This window comes from Acipenser ruthenus, chromosome 9, assembly GCF_902713425.1.
Source record: "Acipenser ruthenus chromosome 9, fAciRut3.2 maternal haplotype, whole genome shotgun sequence".
NCBI classification, from domain to species: domain Eukaryota; kingdom Metazoa; phylum Chordata; class Actinopteri; order Acipenseriformes; family Acipenseridae; genus Acipenser; species Acipenser ruthenus.
The window spans coordinates 56982225-57008832 of NC_081197.1; the positions used below are offsets into that span (position 1 = coordinate 56982225).

At 38.7% G+C, this 26608-nt stretch overlaps 1 protein-coding gene across 8 annotated transcripts in view; it reads right to left on the reverse strand.

Moving 5' to 3' along the window:
• Positions 1–26608, reverse strand: part of LOC117405955 (ecto-NOX disulfide-thiol exchanger 1) — a 71756-nt gene that overhangs the window by 14513 nt on the left and 30635 nt on the right. Inside the window, exons 2-10 of one of the 8 annotated variants that reach the window (XM_059030303.1) lie at positions 21419–21532; positions 20805–20902; positions 17958–18095; positions 13450–13626; positions 10885–11091; positions 10243–10476; positions 5941–6153; positions 3633–3739; positions 965–1082 (exon numbers count right to left, since the gene is read on the reverse strand). In XM_059030303.1, coding sequence (XP_058886286.1) covers positions 965–1082; positions 3633–3739; positions 5941–6153; positions 10243–10476; positions 10885–11091; positions 13450–13626; positions 17958–18048 — 1147 coding nt within the window. In that variant the 5' untranslated portion in view covers positions 18049–18095; positions 20805–20902; positions 21419–21532. Of the gene's footprint in view, positions 1–964; positions 1083–3632; positions 3740–5940; positions 6154–10242; positions 10477–10884; positions 11092–13449; positions 13627–17957; positions 18096–20804; positions 20903–21418; positions 21533–21634; positions 21805–25601; positions 25800–26608 lie in introns of those variants that run through there. The other 7 variants (XM_059030298.1, XM_059030297.1, XM_059030299.1 and 4 more) reach the window with 7 other exon arrangements.

A 26608-nucleotide genomic window follows, 5' to 3' on the forward strand; every position in this document is an offset into this window, starting at 1 on the left:
AGCCAAGCATGCCGTTATTTTCTTCCTGAAGCATGCCTTTAGGGTTACTTTGCAATTAAAACAGCACATGAAAAGTGCCGCTATACTGAATGTGTTCCACCATTCCAGGTTCCAGAGCAAAACAATCTTCTTGCAGCTGGGTTTTTAGTTAAGAACATTTCAGCTGAGCTTTTTTTAAGAGATGATGGAGGGATTTCTGGCTTTATAATCACCCTGTATGTAGATTTTTCTTAAGTGTATGCATTCAATAAACGAGAAAGGAATAGTGACTCAGTAGAGCAGATGGCTTGAAGGTTAATGTTATGCAGGAAATGGAATGCTTTATTGAGTGAATACAATTACAAGAGAGTATAATACTGGCTGACTGTGACCTCTGTGAACTCTGGTACCCACTGAGTAAAACTGACTTGAAGGACAGCAAGCGCTGTCACAGGGAAACATCCAATAATTCAATTATAGAGTCTGATCGCGTAAGGTATCATAATTATAACCACCAGCTTTAAAAGCAGTGTGTAAAAAGCTATTCTGTCTCCCAGTTAGAAATCTCACTGGCTAGTCGATCATCACAAGGGGTAGCTGGGGTAAATATGAGGAATACACTTCTCAGCTGGCAGTTCTGAAGGGGACTTCTGGGTGTGGTCACATTTTTATACAATATAAAAACAGTTCTCACAGCATGAAGCAATGTTACTCAACGAAGTGTAACTGTGCAGTATATAAGGCTTAGAGAAGTTTAGGTGGAAAATGAAAAGAATTCCCAGAAGACAGAGGATTGTGACATGTGAATCAATATGCACAATAACCCAAACACATGGCTGAGCAAACTGTATCGACCTGAGCGTCACACGACGAGTTCTGCAGGATGGATTTCCACCAGGTATCCTTCTTTATAAAGGGGGGGAAACGTGTTGCTGGCTTTTGAGCTCTGGAAGCTTTAATGTCTTGGTGTAAAACCTCCCCGTACCTGAGTCATTCATTTTGATTTTCTTATTGGGATTTTCTTCCGACTCATCCTCTGACATCTCCATCTCCTCTTCCCTCCGTATACCCATGAGCTCCTCACTGTGAGCATTCCGCAGCTCCTACATTAAGAGAGGGCTTTGTGAGCGCTTTACTTCTTATTCACAAGATGCACATTGACACAAATAGACACACATTAAGCGTTGTAATTGTGATTGCTTAAGTATCAATCGGAAAAGAACATGCAACACATTGCAGACATCTGCTAACTTCAGCGCTTTGCATTGATCCAGGTTGAATAAACCAGCAAGAATATTAGCTGCCTAGAACATTCAGAATATTCTGTTTTTTTATTTCTGTAAAACAAGAAATGTTTACAAAATAAGGTACTGAGCAAACTTGCTACAGTCACATAATTGAGCCCTTAGGTCCCTCTCCAAAAGAGGTCATGGAGTATTTACTAATCAGGTTTAGGCAGGGTTTGTGTGGAACAAACGGACTCAGTAAATATTCAAACAATGTTCTTTTTTAGGCTGATCTTGGCAACTTTCTTTCATGTTTACTCTGATATCTTTTGACGGTATATGCTTGTACTGTTTTTGGAAGGATGTGAATATTCAATCAAACACCCAACCCTGACACACCACTGCATTCACATTATCAAAATGAGGGTCCTACACACATTTCTAGTTGTACAGTATGCTGTATTATTAATAACACAGCGATTTCGTCAAACAATAATGGAACGAATGCACCTTACCTCTGTATGTAACTGGTTAGTGAAATGGAGTGATTCCCTTTATAGGTCTGACTATGACAGTGTGGTCCTGTATACTCCTGAGACACATCCCCAGCGTGTTCGTTTCCTGTACCTCTTTATAACACATGCTATTTGAGTTGTACAGGTCTGTTCATAATGATATAATTACTATGAATATTATAATCCTACCTTTTTACTCTTTAACAAGCTAAACATATTTTAAATGTAACTTCATCCAGTGAGGAAGAAAAAACAGAGGAGGATAACTTACTTACTTTTTACTGTATGAACGTGCAGACACTTTTCTTGAGTATAAAACACACACACACGCACGCACACACACACACATATATAATCTGCAACATTACTATATTATCCAGATCTTACTGTATACTGTTATACTGGTAACACTTTCATGTTGGCAATTCAAAAATAATGTGTATAAAGTAACATAATTACAGTTCAATACTGAATTCATACCATGTAGAAAGCATGCATTTACGATACACTATTTTGTACTAAAGGGCTAATCACATTACAGCGTTTATTTGCTGTGCTATTTATGCCCGATGTTTCGCTATGATTTTTGTATTCAGACTTAAACGTGACCAACCTATCAGGCTCCCCACGCAATACAGAACTATGTAAATAAATACAGCACTATTTGTAGGATATGCTATACACAAATATACACATTTGTGTAGATTTTTACACAAGAGGGTGGTGATCGTGCCGTTTTTCATCCAAAAATCAAACCTGCTTCAATTTTTTTTTTTGCTGTGAATTTCGAATTTCGCAGTGGTTAAGTATGAAAGGTTGTATTCAATTCCATAGGTTAGGTTTTTTAACCTAGAAAACGCAGTGGATAAACGCTATAGTGCAGGACTTCTCAAACTCAGTTCAAGTTACTTATCAAATGCTAACTTGAAATCTGCAACTGTTCAAGAGCTGAAAACAAGTAAAAAGGTCTAATTAAGCACATTATCAGTTCAATTAAGGGTCTAGTTAAGTAATTGAGAGCTTGGTTGGAATGAAAACCAGCAGCCACAGGGGGTCCCCAGGACGGAGTTTGAGAAGCTCTGCTTTAGTGTGAATAGCCCTTAATGTCTAATTCTAATATGAATTCATCATGACCAGGATTTCTGAATGTAATCTTTAATCTTAGCTAGGGCTGTGCAGATATTCAGAGGTTCAGTGATTCTCTTTAACATGTTTTGTGTCAGCAGGAGTTAAATGAAACTGAAACAAACCTGTGAAAATGTGTTCATTTCAATACAAGAAAAGCTGTCTTTCCCTCACTGGCCCTTATCTACACAATTGAGTACCAATCAATGGCAATGAACTTGTGCATTGAGCGATTTAACAGCTAATCGCTGACTGAATTTCCCATCAGTGTCGTACACTGGGAGATGTGTTATTGTTTGTCTAGTTTAATCAGAGATTAAATCTTACTCCAATCTCACAATTCAGTACAGAGATGTTGTGAACATTGGGAGATTGAATGCATTATTATGGAAAGTAACATCAGGAATTAAACAGATCAAATACAATGACGGCCAGTAATTTCAGATTAATGGTTGTATTCCCTCTTAATGACTACCTAACAACATCCAATATGTTAAAGGGGATTACTTTGAAAGTATATGCACAGCCCTAATCATTAATCAATCTCATCGTAGTAGCAGACCTTGGTGTTATGTAGCTATAACACCTGAGATATCTTACAGTGGAGTAAAATACCGTTATTGAAAGGCTATGTTAACACCGCTGTGATTAGACAGTAGGACTGGCCAAAGAAAGAAATCAACAAAAGCCTACAAAAAATAATAAGCAAAGCTAGAGCCCTCTCAACACGGCCTCTGCATCTGCTGTGGAATCATGAGTACAATCACAAGTGAGTAAAATTACCAACCTCGCACTGCTTTCGCCAAATGTCTATGTTCTTGCGCTGTGCTTTTGAGAAATGGTCCCATGCCCTTTGCCTGGTAGCGGCGGCGAAAACGGCCACAATCTGCTCAACTTGGGTGAATAAGGAAGTCAAACAAGACAAGCCATTTACGTTGTGCTCAGTACTAGCAAGCAAAGCAGAGACACCACATGAGCTCCATGTGTGGCCTCAGTAAATCAGATGAATGCTTCATTAAGAGCTACGGCACATGGGTCTCTGTGGTACTTACACTTCATTAACTGTAGGTACTGTATAGCTCCGTCATGACTGACAGGGAAACACTTCACAAAACCATTTATTGTAAAGTATTATCCTGAACAAAGACTGTCATTGTGCTTTGAGATGGGCCTTAAACATTCCCTGAGATCCAATACAGGGGCCTCTGTAAATAATTGATACAACTGTTTTGATGGATGCAGTGTCCTGTCCATCCACATCTTTTACCCCCAATAAAGCCATACAGGATGTGATTTGTGTTTTCTGTGTTTTAGATATTTCTACCCACCCCATCACTAAATGATTAAAAGAACTGACATCACTTTTTACTATGCAGTGTTTTAATTCTATTTGTCACAAAACACTTACGTAGTTGTCATCATGTAAAATATACAAGGAACATAAATAAATGCTTTGCCTACCTGATTCACACAGATGTACGGGATTGCCCGTGCCCAGCAAAGCGGTTGCTGATCTAACCTCATGCAGCTCCCATTGGTACTGTACTTACCTCATGAATGTACCACATTGTGTCTGTCTATTGTTATTACTGGATATGATCCAAACACTGCAACCCCTAACTGAATGTACCAGTAACTGACTTTATTATTTTCACTGGCCTCCCCCCTTCCACTGGCATCCTTTTGAGATATTCCAGCTGAGCACCAAATCCATCTACTGCATCTACTGACTACAGCTCTCAGGCACATTCTCATCATGAAGGCTTTCACTTTATCACAATCATAACCATGTGCAGTAATGTGTGTGTCAACCCCTGTGGCTTGAATATTACACATGCTTAAGGGGACCCTGAATAAAACTAGCATTTATGCATGGTTTTGTTTTTCAGCCTGAGATGTGTCTGGGAAGCCAGCTTGTTAATCCCTTCAATGCATCACCCAATACTTCAAACATTGTTACAGCTCACTGCTGCTGCGTCCAAAACACCTCTCCTGGTGCACTTGTGAAGTGAAAGCAACACAATGCATTAGCAATGAAGCACAAGTGTGAAAAGCAAGGATGTGTGGGATGTAATCGAAGATGCAATGTCATGTCACGTGTGTGTGAATTCCACAGGCCGTCACGCTGTAACTAACAGAGCCTGCAGATACTGTTCTGCTGTGAGAATGTTGTGAATGCATTATACACAGCAATGCAGGTCATGTATGGCAAAATGGATATGGCAATATTACTTCATTAAAAATATCAAAACCAATGCAATAGAGTTTTAAAAATATATTTTTAACATTACATAGTTCACAGGAAACAACAACATTAAGTTGTGAGAATGTTATGAAGTTTTTAGGTTAATAACGTGTATAAGCAGCTGGTCTGAGCTCAGAGGGTGCTCTACCCAGCTGCTCTAAGCATTATTATATTAATTAAGCCAGTCACAAGAGACCACCAGGAGCTGCTGATATTTTAATATACATGAAGATACAGTGCTGGAAATCTGAAATATATGTCACAATATTGGCGACCAGCTGAAGCTACAGTGTATCTTAAGTTATATTTTATAAATGTATTGCTGCACAGATGAATAAGATTGCTAAACTAGTCTACCTGGACTGGAGAAAAACAGATTATTTTATCCCAGTCCAGTTAGACTTTCTATACTAATGCTTACATTACACAAATAAGGCTTTTGTACAATTATGTGGTCAGCTGCTACCTGTTGAAAATAATAATGCTACAATGGCATTACACAGCAGTTCAAACATTGCAGTGCTTTTATCCACAGCAGTTAATAACTTTGTGTGGTAAGAGTTAGCAAACTAAATTGGAACAAACTACAGATCTGTAAAATATCTAAGAAATCAATCATGTATCCTAATTGTTTATGACCTTTGAACCTGGGGAGCAGCAACCTTAAACTGGACAAGGACTTGGACTGGCTTAAAAACACATGTGTGGTTAGACTGGCCCAATCTTAAACAGCACATACACTTAGGCAGGGTTTGCTTTTATCTGCAAATAGCTACATTGTGATAAACCAAAGCGATCACATCAAAAAAGAGACCGCTGTAAGCAATGGTTGTAACACTGCGGTACTTACATTGTGTTAGGATTCCCGACAGAGAATCTCTGAACCGCTCCTTGGCCAGCTCCATCTCTTCTTCGTGAATTGCTTTTTCATTCATCAGTCGTCGCACGTGGCTGTTTGCTGACTGGACCATGGAGTAGAAGTGGTTTGCAGAGCGACGGTTCACCTCTCCACGATCAATCCAGGTGACGAGCACAGCAATAGCTTCCGTGAACTTGCTGTCATCTGAAAGAATCGACAAGCAACAAGTTGAAGCAGAGCTGCTTTTTAGTTATGTAAGCCTGTCAAAGATCTAGTACCCAAGCCTACATCACTCAGCCAACGTAGAGTCAGGGTTTTAATGTGCACATCACTCAGCCAACGCAGAATCAGGGTTTTAATATGCACATCACTCAGCCAACATACCACTATAGAAACATCATTACAGAACTAAGAGCCAGTGCCATCTGGTGCCCTGCCAACCTGTTTCCTTAAGCTTTGCTGGCAATACAATGCTGTGAGCCCTTTGGTGCTGCTGCTTACCCATATAAAGCCACTTTGGCTGATCAAAGCAACATTACAGATGTCTATGGCAGACAACTAGAACTGAACAGCAGCTCCTGAACTAAACGCAGAGCACCTTAACACAGACCAGCACATGTAATGTGTGCAATTGAAATGCAATGAGAAAGATTGCAAACGTCATACAAAGTTAAGGGAACTGTAAGAGAGAAAAACCTGTTCTTAGCAGCACAATAGGTTCCGTTATCACTGTAAAAAGTGTCCGGTAATGCTTTGGGTGTAATGTAATTCTGCAATACAGCGCACCTATTTTCAAAGTGTTTTACTCCAATCTATCATTTATTCCTATTTTGTGCACATTTGTTTGCGCATGAGCAAACACAATATACTCGGTACAGTATGAATAATCTTTTATATAGAGATTGGGAATGTGAAGAATGCACACTTTTGAAAGATTGCGATTAACGGATAAGAGATAATGAAACATTTTGTAGTGGAGTACCAGAAATGAAAAGCCACTATTGGATCCAGCATATTAAGTAAGGTAAATGTTCAGGTTTTTCTTTTCTTTTTAATGTAATTGGAAATTAACACTTTAAGAAAAAAATCCTATTACAAAGAAAAATGTACTGAAAGTCTGTGGTAATGTAATTTACTAAGCACTGTGGACATGTCAGGAAGAAACAGGGAGAAAGTAATTATAGTCTAAAGCAAATGACATAATAACTCATTACAATTCTTGCAGGGTATAGGAGGAGTGCATGACACTTGGCAATACTTGCAGATTTACATTTTTTAAACAATTTAGGAAATTAACTTCAGTAGAGCAAAAATACGTTTTTTTTTTTTACAATTATTTTTGCTTTAGGTTGTTGATTTTTTACAACAGACTGAAAATATGAATTGTACTCAATGCAATCTCCCCTCCTTGTCCAACAGCTGGCTTGATTTTAATAATCCCCATACTACCTTAAAACAGTTTTTAAGCTAACATTTATGGTAGTGCTGAAAAATCTTATTGAGAGCCCAAAAATGTGGGACACATCCCCCCTACCAAAAATTCAACCAAATGAGGAATTATAACTTGTATTATTTCTGCTGGGTTTTCACTGTTGCCACAGTGAAAGCTGTTATCAGTGAGGGGCAGCCACATTTCCTAAGTGGGAAAATGGTTAAACAGTTTCTATAGTTACCAAATGATTAAGGAAAAGTCTTTTTGAATGATATTGTATTCACAGTTTGGTGGGAATGCTTTCTGACAACTGCAGTAATGACAAGCCCTCCAGCAAAACAGTATTCAAAAACTACAAGAATGGGGAACAGGAGCTTGAAAACCAGCACTATGCATCTGCCAGGCACTGAAAACCACATCTGCATTCAAAAACAAATAATAATTTGCATCTGCTTTGTAAGTAATCACATTCCTAAAACCATCTGCTATATAATTCCAAAAGCCGTGTAATTAACTTAAATACAGAGACTTTAATGAAACTGTAGAAATGCAAGCATTTATTTTTTAAGGAAACACTAATGCAGTAATGAACATGATTTACTTGCTTGCTGTAAAATAAGGGAGAAAAAGCATTTTCATCCTAAGGCACTTTGAATAAATAATTGCTAAATGCTGAATAATACATACGATTTATTATCTCCTTTCTAATAGACAGGGATGCTACCATTATAGAGAAAGTCAGCATGCATTTATTTGTGTATCTACAGCAGCAGTTTACAGTATAGTGCAGCACATGCTAAGCCCCTGCTGCGCCATGGTTACCAATTCGGTGTGGTGCAATACTTTATAACAGGCAGTGTCGTGTTATACACAGCTGTAACAGAGCGGGACCCTGTGTCGGTGAGATGAGATGAGGTTCCAATCTCTATAATCATGAATGCGGATGAGCCTGGCTCTTTTGCACACCAGTTTAGACACCCGCTTGTGGAGTGCATGGTGGCCAGTTTGAGTCTAGCCCGGCTCCAGCTATGTGTTTCAGACATGGACATAGTGTCTGTTTTGCAGAAACACTGTTAAATCCTCATTGTTCAGGATGATGGATTTGTCAGTGACAGCCCTTGAATTGAACAGAGCAATGTCAACAGTTGACAGGTGTTTACAGTGTTAATGTACTCCACTCTACATCCTGTAAAACAGCGGGCCGTCCCGTAACTCCAATAACAATCATGCTCAATGACGGCAGGGTCTGTCTGCACACAAAACATAGCTTTTAGATATTGCATGCTACTGTATCTTCCCCAAGTGAACACAGCAGCTTGAAAGAACTCTGAAATTGTATTCCTGATGCTGATTGACAATTCATCTCTATGTCTGCTTATTCGTTTATTTCACCAGTCGTCCATGTGATGCCCTTTGGGTTCAATTAGTGCAGAGGAAATCTATGCAGCTGAGATGTGCCGCAAAAAGAAAATGAAAATCATTTGGCAACTGCTGCTTATTTTTGCAGACAAAGAACAGACAGCCAGTTTCTTCATATCCATTGCACACAGCTCTCCTGGTATGGGACTTTACTCTGTCCTTGCTGCAAGCCTAGTTTTGTGCTAGTTATTTTAAATTTAAATTTACTGTCACTGTCTCTCTTTAATGTAATAATCATGGAATCCCAGACCTCTCTGGAGTTTCTGTCTATCCATAAAGATGCTATGCATGCAAAGCCCCAGTTTTATTTCTGTGTGAGGCAGACCTCTGAAAACTGTAACCTCCTGAGATGACACCGAGCACGGATTGCTTGATTGATGTCACATTTCTGCAGCCTCACCCACTGACATCAAGCTAGCTCGGTTAGACCCTTCTCACTGGTGGGGTGAAACACTTGGGGGCAGCTTGCAGATCCTTATTTATGTCTATAGTTCATTTTATTGGGGGGTCAGGTCTAATTAAGAGCTGGAATTGGAATGTCAGCTTGGGGTCATTAAGTGATCTCTGGTTGTAATGGGTGTCCTATGATCAAAGCCAACCTCATCCACTTTACGTTTCTATTGTCATTGGGAAATAGGGTCTAAAGCTGTATCTTAAGCCATCACCAGTGGTATGAGAGGGGTTCCAGGGAATACTCCACAGTCTATATCCCCCACCCCCATCCTCCCTCCAGCAGTAGTATAATTGGATGTGATTTAATAATGAGCTCTGGCTGGACTCAGATGGAATGCTGCTTTTGGGTTAGACAGCAGCCTCCTTGGTGACAGGAGCTAGGGTTATTGGTTTCACAAACCTGTCTTATTAGTCACCTTCCACTTGGCAGTGATGTTCCTAAATGTCACCTGGTTAGTGTAAACAGGTCAAGTTGGTAATGACTTTAAAATGGAGAGTCAGGGTTTTAATATGCAAAGTGCAACCACATTGTGAGCAGACCTGAGGGGCTGTCAGTTCATTTCTTATTGGATACACTCAAATTCAACATGTGTCATAAAGGAACATACATGAAAAGGTTAAACTTACAGTGAGCAAAACAAAGTCCATCTGTCATGGTTCTATAACTAAGCAAATTGCTGCAGAGCCAGTATTTCTGCTTCTAAAACCTGTCACCAAATATTAATAAAACAACCCAGCATGCTCATTTAAGAGCCAATAAAGTACACACAGCTTCTTAGTTTCTTGCTAGCGCTAAAAAATTATATATATATATATATATATATATATATATATATATATATATATATATATATATATATATACTGTGTATATATATATATATATATATATATATATATATATATATATATATATATATATATATTGGTACGAATTTTGAATAGCAGTAAATGGTGAGTGCATCTCTCCTTTGCGTTTGCCTGTCCTACCTTTGAGTTTCTCTGCCAGCAGGCCCACTTCGTGCTCTGAGAAGTGCATTATGGGAGGGGGAGATGGAGGACGCAGCCTCTCTTCCTCTATCTTTCTTCGGTGCCGCTCTTCCCTGGCCAGCAGGCGCTGCATGCATTCCCACTCGTAGAAGTCATCTCTTGCTTGAGCAAAGTCAACATGAAGGCGTCCTGAATCCTTTTTATCGGTGCTTGATCCAATCCGCATGCGGTAACCTGGCAAAAAAAGGATAAAGATGACTTGCAGGCTGCCATATTTAAATAGAGCCCATCCCAGAAAAATATGAACAGCGATTTTTTGTTTATACTTTTTTCTTTCAAAGACACAAATCAATAAAAAACACGGTTTGTCAACACTATTATTGTTTGGAGGGATAAAAACTACTGTGATAATAAAGTTCACAATGATAGAAATATATATTTCAGCAGCACCTTTATTAAAACATCTTCTGTTTCTGGTGCCATGTGATAAGGTGATCGTAAGTAATTCTAATATGTGTTTTTAGAAGGTATTACTTTTAAACTCCTTTTCGAGTTAAGCAAGAGTGCATGGCGATAAAATATATATATTACAATATTATTTTTATTCTCCTTAATCACAATAAAATAGCCTTAAATTGATACCTGACAGGTAGATTGCTTTGTCAACCATGAACTCCTCAGTAAAGCGAATATGGCAGAAGTTCTTTTTGCTTTTCCTGATGGCAGTGATTTCCCCACACTGGTCGAATACTTCTCGAATGATCTCCTCAGTGGCATTCTCTGGCAGTCCTCCCACAAACACGGTTTTGCATCCTGGAGGTCTTTCCCTTGTCGACGGTGGTGGCAGATCTAAACAGTGCCAGAAGAATCTCATGAAGCTGCTGTTGTTCTTTCTGCCTATCCTAGTAAATGGCTTTGTGTTTATTACATAACTCAGACAAATTGTGAAACTGACGAAATACAAACTTAAGTTTGCAATATTAATATTGTTCTATCACACAAGCTTTTGAGTGGTGTGTTCAGTCAGGGAGAGGATGGCAGAGGTAGAGTGAGGGAGCTGTCACAGGTGCAGCATACTGTCAGGAGTAGCTGTCGCTCTTTTACTACAAACTTCATGTAGGAGTCCAGGCAGACCACTCTGTGCAATAATGAGTTTTATTAACAGTCAACAACATTTAATGCATCCTCTCAATCTCTGTGATGCTTTGGAATACTTGCATAAAAGCAGCTCTAGAAATGAACAATCATGTTTGCATGCTGTAACTTGCAAGGTTCCCCCCCTCCGTTATGTAGGTAGGGGGTTCAATTCCTGTGGCTGCTGGTGGATGTGGAAGAAGGCTTGCGTGAGTTACTAGCTTGTGCACCTGCAAGTGTGTGGACTCATGTGTAGTTAGAGTGCAATTGGCTGTGGAGCCAGCTGTTTGTATCCCTCACTCTTTTCAATGCTGCTTATGTGTTACTGTAGGTATGTCATTAGGGCATAAAGTATACTTTTTTTTTCTTATGATTTTATAATAAGATTTCCATGCATCAGAATGCACACTCTGTACTGTAGTTCATGTATCAGCTGGGGCTTGGATTGCATGCGTTTTCAAGGGCATGTAGGCTGGCTTATCTAGAAGCCACTTAAAAGGTTTTATAACACCAAGTAAGAACATTTGTTTTAAAATACAGTAGAAACACATTTATATATACAGTATACAGTATATATATATATATATATATATATAAAGAGAGAGAGAGAGAGAGAGAGAGAGATTTACCAAGTAATCAGTGCTAGTAATGAAATGAACGTTTGTGAAACGACTCAAAATAAGAGAAGCTGAAACATAAATCAACAGCACAGATAAATATAGGAAAATGCTCTTCTTCAAACAATGAAGGGGCATTCAGATATGCATGGAGCACTGTAAACCCCTAAATCCAGTATTGGAATTATGCCTAACACCCTTTTGGAATCGCCACAAATATTTTGGGGATGTATAAGGCTTCATTGTTTGGAGCCGTGTTTGTGGCTTGAAGTTGAGCTCAGCCCACAGTTTCAGTTCCAGTGGTGAAGCTTAGCATGGCCAGGGAGATGGATACTATGGAGCAGCAAGCAGAAGAACTCATCAGTATTACAGCATGGTACCTAGTAAGAGAAAGCAAACCCTGCTGTCTTCTCTTCTGTTACATTCACTTCAATCAGTACTTGCACTCATGTCTTCAGCGGCTTGGCTGGAAGCTTTCTGAGTGAGCAATTCATGACAGCCTAGTTTTAATCTTATTCAATTTTAAAAAGCAAAGCATTCTCTTTAATATAGGGATTGGAGAGAAAAAAAAAATTAAAACACCTGCCAGCACATACTCAGACACATACATAAATGAAACACCTGCCAGCACATACTCAAACACATACATAAATGAAACACCTGCCAGCACATACTCAAACACATACATAAATGAAACACCTGCCAGCACATACTCAAACACATACATAAATGAAACACCTGCCAGCACATACTCAAACACATACATAAATGAAACACCTGCCAGCACATACTCAAACACATACATAAATGAAACACCTGCCAGCACATACTCAAACACATACATAAATGAAACACCTGCCAGCACATACTCAAACACATACATAAATGAAACACCTGCCAGCACATACTCAAACACATACATAAATGAAACACCTGCCAGCACATACTCAAACACATACATAAATGAAACACCTGCCAGCACATACTCAAACACATACATAAATGAAACACCTGCCAGCACATACTCAAACACATACATAAATGAAACACCTGCCAGCACATACTCAGACACATACATAAATGAAACACCTGCCAGCAAATACTCAAACACATACATAAATGAAACACCTGCCAGCACATACTCAAACACATACATAAATGAAACACCTACCAGCACATACTCAAACACATACATAAATGAAACACCTGCCAGCACATACTCAAACACATGCATAAATGGCTCCCTGTTGCAAATCAATTGCAGTGACAATGGTCAAGACAGCACATGTGACCATCTTTGTTTGAGGGCCAACAGAGAGGTTACATCTGTATCCAGTGAATAGCTTTGCTGCAGTCAGGGCCCCAGGGGTACAGTATATAATAAGCTGCTTAAAACACCCATTAACACACCCCCTCTCCAATATCTGCAATCTACTGGAGGGGCACTGATGCTTACTTGGGTTCTGAGGGAAGAGTGTGCAGCTTTTGCAGTGAATGATTTCTTTGATGATAGGGAGCTCTAAAGGTACCGGTGGAGGCGGCACCAAGCTGATTCCAGCCATCATAGGGTTAATTGGGGTGATGCCGGTCATTATTCCCAGACCAGGATCAAACCCTGGTAAGCAGACTGAGTCTGAAAGGATAGAAATAAATATTACTGTAAAGACAGATCAGGACAGGTTCAAGAAAACTGTTCATCCAGAAAATTACAAGAATTGTGAGATATGTTGCATTACTAAAATAAACTAGTTAAATATTTATTATAGTATACAAAAATGTACAGAGCCTAACAGGTCATTGTTCCCTATCATTTGTAAAATCCATCAGTTAAACCTCTATTTATTCTTTATGAATAATGATTGAACAGTTCCAAGCTCCAGTATGGAAAGAGACTCCCTTATCAATCTTACTATGAAATTTCAGGAATGTGAGATACAAAAAAAACTGAAAGAAAAGTGTCCCAACAAATTCAGCTGCCAAAAAAGCAGTTGAAGGCTAGCAGTGTGTACTGTAGCAAGAAGTTGTCACAACATCTTATTTTCTCAACCAATGTGTATGGGAGAGATAGCACAACCTTCAGTACTTTGCTGGGCTTGAGTGTTGCCTATGTCTGCCAAAACTCCCACTGCTGCTCTGTGCTTTTCAACTCATTTTTCCTAAAGAAAGCTGATACACAGGGAAAGTGTTTCTGCTTGAAGCAGCTGGCCATAATTATCATTCGAGGCGATGTGTCATCAATCAAAAATTACAAAAATGTTCTTATAGTTCACATGAAACTGAAGACCTATATGCAATGTGTATTCCAAATGGAATGATTCTTCTTGCACGGTGGACATTATAAAAATGTTTTTTTTTTAACCCTGTTGGCCTCTCTCACTTCTGGCGATGGAGTATTATTATATTGCAGCAGCAATGATGATTTGTTATCCGGAGAGCAAACCCACTGAGTCAGCACCCGGTTGCCGTGAGTAGAATAGGAATTCCTGTTTAAACATCTTTATTTATTGGTCGGGACCATATTGTTCAAGAGACCTTGAGTTATGTAGTATCCTTACAATAATATAGATTACTTTTCATTAAAACACATGTAAATTACATCACACTGCACTGATAATATGCAGGCACTTTCAATTCATTTATGTTCAAGTTGTATGTTTTCACATATTTAAAAGTTTCATACCAATATATTTAAACAGAGTGACCAGCATTTCTTCCACCCATTCGGTCCCTTGAAATTTGCCTCCTTTATTATTACATATTACTATCATGTCATTTATCCCCCACTGAGCCTACTTCATCCTCAGCCCCTTAAAACATACTGGTACACAACAGATCATCTATAAAAAGCACTCCAATTTTATCAGCAGAGTTTAGGGTGCTTAAAATATAACCAATCATATTTCATGACCTAAGAAATATAGATTCTAAATTCCCCGTGGACCTTCAAAGGAAAAATCTTGATGGGCTTGCAAATATGATGGTTTAAGTCTACATAATAATCTGTATTGGTGATATAAACGATAAACAATATCAAACAGTTATTAACAATATTACTATAACATGAAATTAAGCTTTCTACTGATAATTACTCATTATAACCCTGTAATCTGTTCTTACTTGTTAATAATCAGTAATAACACATTTAATAACACATTTATAGGAACTCATAAAACAGTGTGTTAGTCACATAATTCCCTCACACATTTTCCAGCTTATGAATCGGGAGAGGGCTAATAACTATCATTACAATTGTAATTATTGTAACTGCAATTAGTGCATTTTTAGACCAGCTTTCTAAGACAGGACACCAAAGATAAGTGGTTGTGCAAGTATCAGCTTGAAACTCTCAATGCTCACATACTCACAAGCCCTCTACAAGTCTGGATTTGAAATCCTTTCCACTCGCACTCAGCTGCATCTGCACAGAGGCTGCGCAGGGGGAGGTCGATTCAGTAAAGTGATACTGTTTAAATCAACCCGCACCACACCTTTGGATGAAACAAGCTGCTACTGATGATTAATGATGTTTTAGAAATTGTTGGATGGTATTTATCTAGTCTAGCGAGGATCAGATCAAATAAGTTGCATTTTTAATTGTACAATGATGAACAGAAGAAGTTTCCTCTGAGACAAAACAGATGTTAAGACTTAAATGTGTCGTCGTTCTTATCCATGTACTCATTTTTCTATTTTGTCATCTGTAAATACTAGTCTACACCCACGAAAGAGTAATATCTCAGAATTGGATGCCAGACACTTTAGAATGTTGTATTATTTGGCAACTATTGTGCTTCACTCTGTAACAATTTCAGACCTTTGACAAAAAAGGCACTGAGCAATGTGTCTGAATGCACCTTCGCTTGTACATTATCATAAACCTGCTCATAAGAGAGTGCCTTCAAGGAGCTTCTGGAGTCATTGTTTAAATGTATATCATGCAAGGCACACATCCCTAATATACAATTCAAATGAGTGTTAGTACCTCCCTGACAATGACAGGATTGTATTAACAAGTGGCATGCATATGCATGTGTATGGCTGGGAAGCACTATTCCTGCATGTTAATCTGTACACTAATTTGGCAGAATCCTGTGAGGGTTTACTGCAAGCACTGCATTGTTCTTCACTAAGTACAGAGAGGTTCATGCATATCACAGCACAAGGCTTCAGAACGGCTGTATTTTCAAACTGAGTGTGTTACTAACGTCAGACATGCTTTTAAGATGCTATTAAGCATTATATACTTCAAACCAGCACATCATTACACTCTAAACATCTCTAGCAGGATATTAATTCACAGACAGATTTATCAACACCTGTACAGTCAGCGCTGCTTTATCGGGACTCCTCGAGAGAAAGAAAAATATCCCGAATAAAACGAGAGGCAGTTGAGACGACCTGAGTCACACTTTTTTTATTCTTAATGAAAAGATAAAGAATGAAATCACATCCCATTATGATTATTCTTAAACAAAATTAATCTCACCTGCGATGCTGACACGCCAACTTTCTTTGCAACAGCAGCATGAGAAACCACAGGAGACTCCTCCTTCTTCAAGAGTTCAACATGGTTTATGGAATTTACGCAAGTCACAGCGTAATCACTTACTCGCTGCACTGTGCTACGCGAACCTGTCTTTCTTCTGAAAAGCAATCTCCATTTATCATTTGAAAATACTGTATCCCAATTAAAAGTGACGTCTCAATTAAACAACATAAATAGCATTGGGAAGAACCGTCTCCCAGAGTGGTATCCCATTTAAGCAGCAATCCCGATTATCATTATCCCGATTAAGCGACACCGACTGTAATTGCTTTCATTACAATCATACAACGCTGATGGTTTTCAGAAACCTTTTGGCAATCTAATCATGTGCAGTCATTTCAAGTCTCAGCACAGATAAATCAAAGCGAAAATGTCAACTCTGCAGTCAGGATATAGAAAAAGATGCAAAGTTCCTAAGTGTAAAGGAGTTCTCAAAATGAAAGAACATCTTTATTCACATCCTTGTGGCTGGCAGATAAGAAAGTCCAGGCACATAAAGCAAAGGGTTAGTACCTCACTCAGATAGGAACTGCCAATGTCACATACAGCTTTGTAAGAGAGAAATATCTTATAAATCTAACAGATAAACAGGCAACCAGGTCGGATTAACATCAAGGTTTAATATGAGAAATGTATCCAGGCAGCCTGTTTAATGATGCATCTGGGAGGGTGAGAAACAGATTGCAATTCTCAACCCTCGCGGTGAGGAAAGTAGTTATTAATATCTCAGCGTCTGCCTCAGACTCGTGACAGTTCTCACAAATCTAAAGCTGAGGGAACATGAAGACACTTTTTCAGGAACATTGACTTGAAACCTGGTTCCAGGAGACCTAGCTTGAGGCAGCTTTTCTGTATCAAACCCTAAGTCTCCCCTGGGGTGCCATGCAGTGGCCACCAGAGTAGTACAGTTACAGTGCTTCTAAGTTTCTGGTATTAGAGGCAGGGAGGATGAAAGCAAGGTTTTGATTAAATTAAATTTCTGACAGTTAAAAGACACCCATGTCTTAAGAACTTAAGAAAGACACAGAGGCAGCTCAGAGACAGCTCATAGACAGTTCAGAGACAGCTCAGAGACAGTTCAGAGACAGCTCCGAGACAGCTCGGAGACATCCAATCCATTCACTTTCTTCAGGTTTCTGTGGCATCTCTTTGAAAAAAAATAACCAGTGCTGTCACTGTAACAATCTTCCACACTTTGGCATATCATTTTAGAAGTTTCTTTGAGTCTTATTGCATTGACTGTTTATACTGTATATGTTTATATGGATGACATGCTTACGGCATTGTGCATGTAACACATGAGAGCCAAAAGTACTGCAAAGGGTTTATATGAGAAAACAGTAAAATACCATCAGGGCAGGGTCGACTATACATGCTATCGTACACTTTCCAGATTTCAAGAGTGGAAAATGAATTACCTGAAAGGAGGTGTTGTCCAGTAAGCCCCATAGGGATGATTCCAAGGTTGTTCATAGCAGTGGCCCAAGCTGTGGGGTCAGCTATAGACATGCTGATGTGAGCTGTGTCCGCAGCTTCACTCCTCAACCCATCTGCTGCTGTTAAAACAAAACAACAGTGCAGCGGTAACGACTGTTCCCAGGGAGAAGCATTACTCAGGCAGCACGGTATAACTAATGCATCCTCGTGGGGTTTATTACTTGACTGGTAGTGGAAAATTATAAACCTCCTAATTTCCCTTCTGTTCAAAAATCTCCATGGGGTTTACATGTATTTAATATGGCAATTTCTATCTAGACACAATGGTAAGATGTAGTGCTACTGAACTTGACTTAATGAGGGTGGCCTGAATGTAAATCGTAAATAACCGCACAAAATTGTTATCTGACATCTGCAGAGGTTTGTTGAAAACAATTATTTCTCTTGAGCCAGGCTTCGAGTGAACAGTAAACAACTCAGCCATCAGCTCTGGTACTCCTACGATACTCATTTCTCTGCTTGGGTAATGAGCATTCTAAACAAATCTCAGGGTATTGCTGTTGCTACTCTATCCTCTTCCAGGAGGCACTATAATAATTCTTATCTTTCAAACTGTATGCAGCTCTCAACTACAGTTCTTCGCATTCTCAAATATTTCTTCTTTTCCACAGATCTTCCTTTCTCTTTTATCTGCAGTTCTTTGTGGAGATGTTCATCACTGGAGACACAGACTTCAAGGGAGGGCTTTTGAAAACAATTGTCAACTGTGAATTCCATTACCCTCAATGAGAACCCAAGCAAAACAGAACCCAGTAAGAGTAGCTGGGTGTGTGGTTATGATTTCAGAAGCGTGTCGCAACCCGTTAGGTCATTCCACCCAGCTAGAAGATGCCTGCAAGAGCAGGGGACTGGAAGGGTGGTACAGCAGGCTTTCCCACTCAAACAAATGAATGGAGAAGAAACTGATGTGAGAAAACCAGGGACCAGCGGAATGCAACGACATTGCTAACAACATCGTTCTTTATGTATGTTTCTGTGTCATTTTACTGGGAGGCTGACTATTTTTATTTTTATATTTCCTATCAGCAAGTGTTATTTGTAGCTAATTACATTACAGAGCTCGATTTTATCATCTGGTCACGTCCAAGGGCATTACATTTGCCACCTCTGTAGTTGGGTTTATTTCCGATGGAATTTATTCTATTGGTTGCAGAATGAGGTAATGACCTTGGGAAGTCTCTTCTCATGCTTCAAGCACCTTTATCAGTAGAAGATAGTAATATTCTTCACTGTGCATTGCTTTAATCTAAGACCACATTCATATCGTATGATTTGGACAACAGTTTAATGCTTGCTTCTGCAATTTTGTGCCGGCCTTATCATCGTAGTCTCAACTAATCACTTCATTCAACCACATTCGTATATGTTTTGTTCCATATGTTACATATAATATATAATTTAATTTTCTAATCTGAAGCACAAAGCACCAAATATCAAATATAGTACTTCTTGCTGGATTATTACGAACTGTGCTGAAGGACAATTCAGTAAACCCAAGGACTAAATGGTATGAGCAGTGAGAACATGTTCAAATAATACATCTCTTCAGTTTTGAAACATATGGTTTAAATGAATTCCTAATTGGTATTATCTAGCCCAAATTACTGTTCAAAATGATCACAAGAAAGCACAAACGGAAGTTACAATATGTTCAAAGTGTAACAGACAACAAGAAATGTGAGGTAAACAGTAGCTTAGCTTGTGAAACTGTAACAAACTGGTTCTAAATGTCAGTAAAGAGCATCACAATTTAAAGTATGCATCATGTACTCTCTCTGGCTATTCCATGTGCATGCTCTGCTTTTCTGGACACGTTATTGTCTTGGGAGTGGAGTGGGGGTGGTGGAGGTTAACTTGTTTCTATGGTGATCACTGTCATGTTGGCAACACATGAAGGAGATGTATATGTATTAATTCTGGTTAGAAAATACTACTATTAATTGCTCCTTCAAACACTATAAGGGTTTCTGTTGGGGGTTTGTCGAATGAAAATGTGAAGATTTTATATTACAATCAATATTCCAAGGTGCCTTCCCCACACTGGCACCAAGCTTACTGAAGGGAAGTGTATTGTGCATGACCAGTCCTCTACAAGGGTTTAGCAAGCAAGTCTACATACCATGTACTACCTTTAAAACAGACTTGACCGCTTTAAAAATGACACAGTGTTGTGTATTTGTGCATGCACTGTAGACTTACTGGTGTGTGGGTGTGACTCTTCTGTGTGCCAGAACATCTGCCTTACAGTTTAATAATGTTTACAAAAGTTAAAAAAGCATCCAAGAAGAATAGAGAAGTGTAATGAGAGCAATCTGCCTGTGCTGTAACAACACTATAATGGTGACTCTGAATGGATTTCATTGTCAAGAAACAGAACAATTAAACTGCAATGTAACACAGCCATTGTTATTATTATTATTATTGTTATTATTATTATTATTATTATTATTATTATGGGGAAACAGTACTTTAATTCCCAAATTGTTTCCAGCAGATTCCTTCTTCTATTCAATAGGATACAGCTGGGGGAGAAGGGAAACACAAAGAGGTCAGTGACTCACTCAAGGTCACCCGAGTCAGTGGCTGAGTGGGGACTGAAATCCAGACCCTGGCTGCTTAATGTGATCTCAGACCACTTGGCTATGCTACCCACACACAAAGCTGAAATATCTTACTTGTCAACTTGACAACATTTAATACAGCTGCAGTCGTTTGCGGTATATTACTTGATTGCCTTAACAAGCTTTATAAATCTGTTTCAAACTTACATTCCTCCTTCGTAGCATAATTGTAGTTTGTCAGTTACATGTACAGTTGTGTTTGCATGAGCCTTTGTCTGTCATCTGAGAAAACCACATCCTGAAAACTACATTTTATAAAAAACAAAACAAAATAAAACCAGATAATATATTTGAAATAGCAAGTGGGTCATTTTCAATTGTCTCTTATAAAGATAACGTCTCCAAGCCTTAGAACACCTTCAGTCACATTTTTTTTTTAAATTTCGTTTTTAGAAATTTTAAAACAGTTTGTGTAATTCTATGGAGTTTGAGAAGTTGCCTTTCCAAACCTTTGAAAAAAACATTCTGCATTATAAAATAGATACACAGATAGGAAACTTAACGTGGTACAATTATACACACAGTGACCGACGTACACAAACTTTAAAAAAAAAAACCAAAAAACATACATATACTGCTCTGATATACAACAAGTTCAAACTCAAGATAAACAAAATAAATAAATAAAAACCACTGGATCTGCATTGCTTTGTTTCTAACAGACATATTCCAATACCACTGAAGTAATCTTAAACAATATACAGTACTGTAAAACAAAAACACAAAGCTAACAGCTATAACATTATGATATTTATAATTACCCCCAGCCATGGCAGGGCCGTACGATTCCTGGTTCTGCTTGCCACTGCTTTCATCAGAGCGCTTCCTCCCTGTGTTACTGTTGCAGACAGGGACCCATTGCTGTACACTGAGCTCTGCAATTTAAAGCACAAACTCAGTTCTACTTAAATCAACACAAAACATAAACAAAAAAAACATGTCCCAAAAACTATCAGTTGTTTTGAGATGTATCTGACCTGCCTGCTTGCACACTGAGTGACGAATGCCATTTCAGTAGATGTCATGTCAGACAGTGCCTCACCTCCAGCAGGAACAGCCTCGGCCCCTCATTCTGTATTTGTACCAACACAGCTCACTGCACACCCTCCTTGCTGTAAGAGTCCATGTCTTCTAAACCTACCAATGCTTTTAACTGATATTCCACTAGACGCGGGCGGTGTCAGTGAGGGGGAGGTTGTAGACAGCTGTATTTTGTTATTTAGGAGGAAGGACGTTTGCTTTTCTGTCACCCAGCTTAATGTTGCTGACATATACATTGGATAGTCGTCTTTGCTCGGGTTGGTCAGCTGGTCCGTTTCAGATATTGTAGTAAATCTGACCTTTTCTGCGCTCAAGTATGTATACAAATAAATAAATAAACATCACTAATAAAAAAATAAAGAGCAATAGAGGAACGAAAATGGGGACAGCACTGCTGAGAGGAAAATATCAAAACACAGTCAATTAAAAACGCATGGGCTTCAGACAGATACAGTGTGTACACCGTTTCAGAGCTGATCGGCCCGACCATTGCCAGTTTCTGCAGCAATTTATCATGATTAGCAGTGTCAGCTTTTGAGAGATCTCTAAACATTACAGCCAGGCAGGATACAGGCTTCCGAGCCAGCATGACACGGTATCACTTACTAATTGGGATTGAACGACAGCAGTGGAATGAGATTGTTTGCAACATTTTATGTAAAAATAAAATTGAGCATACACTCACATTTCAAGCATATTAGGGCAACCTGAAATTCGCAGTTTGCAATTTATCACCAATTTTAATAAAGGGTTTGACACGCAACACTCTAACAGCGAGACACAGAAACAGCAGAGACTGCGGATGCAACCATTTACAAAGAAAAACAACAAGATTCTGTCCTGTCTTTGCAACCTGGTAACCCATTGGGATAAAACGGATTTGCAAATCTCTGAGGAATGCTGCTAGTGAATTTCAAATCTTCCAAATGCAAGTAATTTACACTAAGACCTGTATCATGTGCCTGTGAAAGGGCTGTTCTTTTCAGTGGTCTTTTCCAAGGGACCCTTCCTTGATACAAACCTGTAGTTTCCACCTGGGCCCTTTAATATAACCCTTGGTCTTGGTCCTAGGATCACATTGCATTCGCCTGCCAGGTTTTTGCTTCCAGAGCAGCCTTACAAAGTGGCTGCATTTATAAGTCACATTGTATATACATTCCTGTTTTGGTTCTCATGCTTCTCAGACTCATTATTTATGTGTGAATGGCTGGAAAAGTTGCAAGCTGATTATGTTATGAGGGTTAGAGCAGGTTTCATGAATCAGACCTCCAAATTCAAATTCACGGACGTGTGAATCATTCCTGATCACCTTCTGAAACAGGTGAATCCCAAACACAGCCACTGGCAATGATAAATAGTCGTAACAACGCCCACATACACACTTCAATTAGTTAGAATTCCTGTGATCTCTGGAAAGCGTAGTGAGAGCAGCACCACTGTACTTGTTTTAAAAGTGGTAAATTAGCTTTAGGTAAACAGGAAACAGACATCAACCAGTGTAAACCAGCAGAGCAAAGCGCCCAGCACTTCAGCCAGAAAGGGTCAGGACTACAATATTGGTTACTCTTTAAACAAAATTGCTTCTAATAATGAGTGTGGCAAACAGTCATTAAACATGCATTCAGTCATGTAGAAAAAGCTAATGACTTGAGAAAATAAGAGGTGGGCAGACCTTAGAATTACTGGATCATGGCTGCCAGCCTATCAAAGATACAATACCTTTTTTTTTATTACAAAGCTTGTTGAACCACATAATAGATTCCTGAGCTACAGTTTATATAATGCTGCTTTGATGTGCCATTATTATACAATTACCTGCAACTGACTATAGGATCAAAGTGGTATTTGTTTTCTATGAACTACAAATACCGTAACATTAAGTAAACAGAGTGATTACCATTGGCAATAAGACTTTAACCCTGTTTCAACAGTACAGATACTGTAATCACACACACACCAGTGCACTGTCATTGTCTGAACTAGATCTCCTTTCTTCACAGCATCACGCATACTGTACAATGCTGCTTTCTTTAAGCAACCTGTTTATGAACCAAAGGCACATGTTTTTTGAAGTCCGGCTGAATTGTTTTAGTTTTCTGTCAGTGTAGGCAGTGATTTAATAAAAGACACAATGAATGCAATGCTTCAGCATGTAACATATCAGATACTGAACAGCATGGCTTAAACCAATTATCTGCAGTGCTGTACACTCCGAAACGAGTTAGATGATTTGCACCAATTCAATAGTGAGATCTTGTGTTCTTTGTAAACCTACAAATGCATTATTGACAATTTACAGCCTGGTATGTCTGCTCCAGAAGACTCACACGTGTGCAAAGAATGAAAGCGAATGTAATAGCTGCAGAAAAAAATCAAACCAAAAAACAAACCTGTGCTTCATATTTAAGAACAACACTAGAGCTGTGAAAAATACGACTATCTAGCTCCTTCTGCAATATTAGTTGTCTGCATGGGTACATTGTAAATTACATTTTGCAGCCATTTCAGTAGTCTCTGATCCAAAATGATTGAATTCTTTAAATACCCCTAGCCTGCAGATGTCACTTTAGACATTAGCCTTTCATCAGATCTCAGCGTTATGTGTCAATATGTTTGAGTCCATTTCATTCTTGAGTAAACTAAGGCATCCCACACCAGATTGTTTGTTTCCCCATATAGAATTATCACATTTTGCATCATAAAGTCAAATGAAACCTGCTGAATAATCTTACATTAACATATTGAATTACATACCGCTTTGTAGTTTTCCATGTACTACTATTATGGCTTCCGGTAGATTTTTGCCGTATCATTTTGTAGTTTCTTTGATTATATGATGTTAAATAAAAGATGTAAATTATGTTCATATTGTTTTTTTTATTATGTCTCAATCCTGAAATTCTAGGTGATGCTAAACTTTTGGCCACAGCTGTAGACTAAACCTGGATCATTCAGTTGAGTCCCTTTCAACAATAAAATGCAGGCACTGTAACTAAATCAGGAAATCAGACCCCATAACTAAAATCAGCATATGACAAATCATAGCTACTACAGTGCTCTGCCCATACCCTATAACCCCTAATCACTTCTGATTGACAGAACAGATATAGCCGATGGCCAGCAGTGTGGAGTAGTGGTTAGGGGCTCTGGACTCTTGACCAGAGGGTTGTGGGTTCAATCCCCGGTGGGGACACTGCTGTTGCACCCTTGAGCAAGGTACTTTACCTAGATTTCTCTAGTAAAAACCCAACTGTATAAATGGGTAATTATATGTAAAAATAATGTAATTGAATGTAAAAAATAACGTGATATCTTGTAACAATTGTAAGTCGCCCTGGATAAGGGCGTCTGCTAAGAAATAAATAATAGCAGCAACCCAATAAAATCAACCTCCAAAAACAAACAACAGTTGTTACTTACTGCTTTGAAAACAACGTGCCAAGGCAGCTTCTCACAGATCTGCTCTAATTCTCATGGTACAAGCCTAGAGCCATGACTTCTAAGGAAAACTCACCACTGCAGCTGTTCACAAGGAACAAAGACTGAGTTTGCAGCCTGTTCAATCACAGTAAAAGCATCACCTCTAGACTGGAGGTAAACTAATCTTTACACAAAACAAAAATTGATTGAATATTTGTACAAGCGACCTTTAATCTATCAGTCAATATGATAAATTAAACAGCATTTTCAATAAACACCTTAAAATCAGAAACAAATATGCATTTTATATATGAGTTTATCTTGGTATTTTATAAAAAGTCTTTCACAATGTCTTAAAGCTTCTAGTCGAAAAATTCTTCCAAGTTTCTTTTAATTAGCATAATTTAAAATGAAATCTTGAATGTTGTGGGGTAGACTATTCCCAAAATAACTTAAAAGAACTGTGTTTTAATAATGCATTACCTTGTGTAGCTCCTTCTACTTCAGGATTGGAGTCTGTGAAACGACTGACCCGTACCATTGCTTCGATAAAGAGTTCAGAGAAAGCTGTCCTGTTACAAAAGGTATTAAGAGGTTCTAAAAGTTTTACTAAACCTGTATTTGTAACTCGCTCCTTGCCCCTCACCTCCCTTCTCTAATATGTAAAGGAAATGAGCCATTAAAATTACAAGCGGCCACTCTGATCCTGCCCGATCTAGTCAGACACTGAGCAATGTACATACCAGAACGCACACACCAATCACGCTTTCCATGCAAGCAAAAGATTTATTTGCAAGAGTACCCCAAGGCAACACTACAGGCTGAAAGAATGGCAGCAAATACACAAAGAAAAGGCAAGCAAGGCTGTGCCACTCTAATGAGATTCAGCTCTCTGAGCTTGATTCTTGAATCTGCCCAATTTAGATCTGCCCTGGAACAGGATCTCACATGCACTGCATTGATTTGCAATCACACAAAAATAATACACATAATAAATATGTTAATGGGTTCTATTCTAGTTACATATAAAATCTAATATTGCACCATTTAGAGAAATGCAGCCTAGGATGCTGCAATTCTGCTTTTCGATTACAGTTCAGACTCTGACCTGCAGTGTGAACCCTGAGCAGGGGTTCACACTGCAGAAGAAACCAAGAAACCAGTGGAAAAAAGAAGTGTAATCACAGTCTACCTTAGGTACGTGCTTCCTGAAAAGAAATTAAGTCTTTCAGCGTTAACTCTAAAGAATAAAAGTACATCAGTATGGACAAAAGACGTGCCACTGGTCTGTCCATATGTCACTGTTTTTACCTCGGGAGTGACATTGAAGCTGCTGTACTTTCACAAACCCACGCAATTATTTGTGCTATAAAGCTGTCAGTAATATTCCAAAATTGCAATGTGCTTGTGGGAGAACAGAGTTACAAATGTTTTATGTTTACATTGAACATGTCGTGAAAAATGGTTTGTGTTAAAACTGTGGTGGTTTT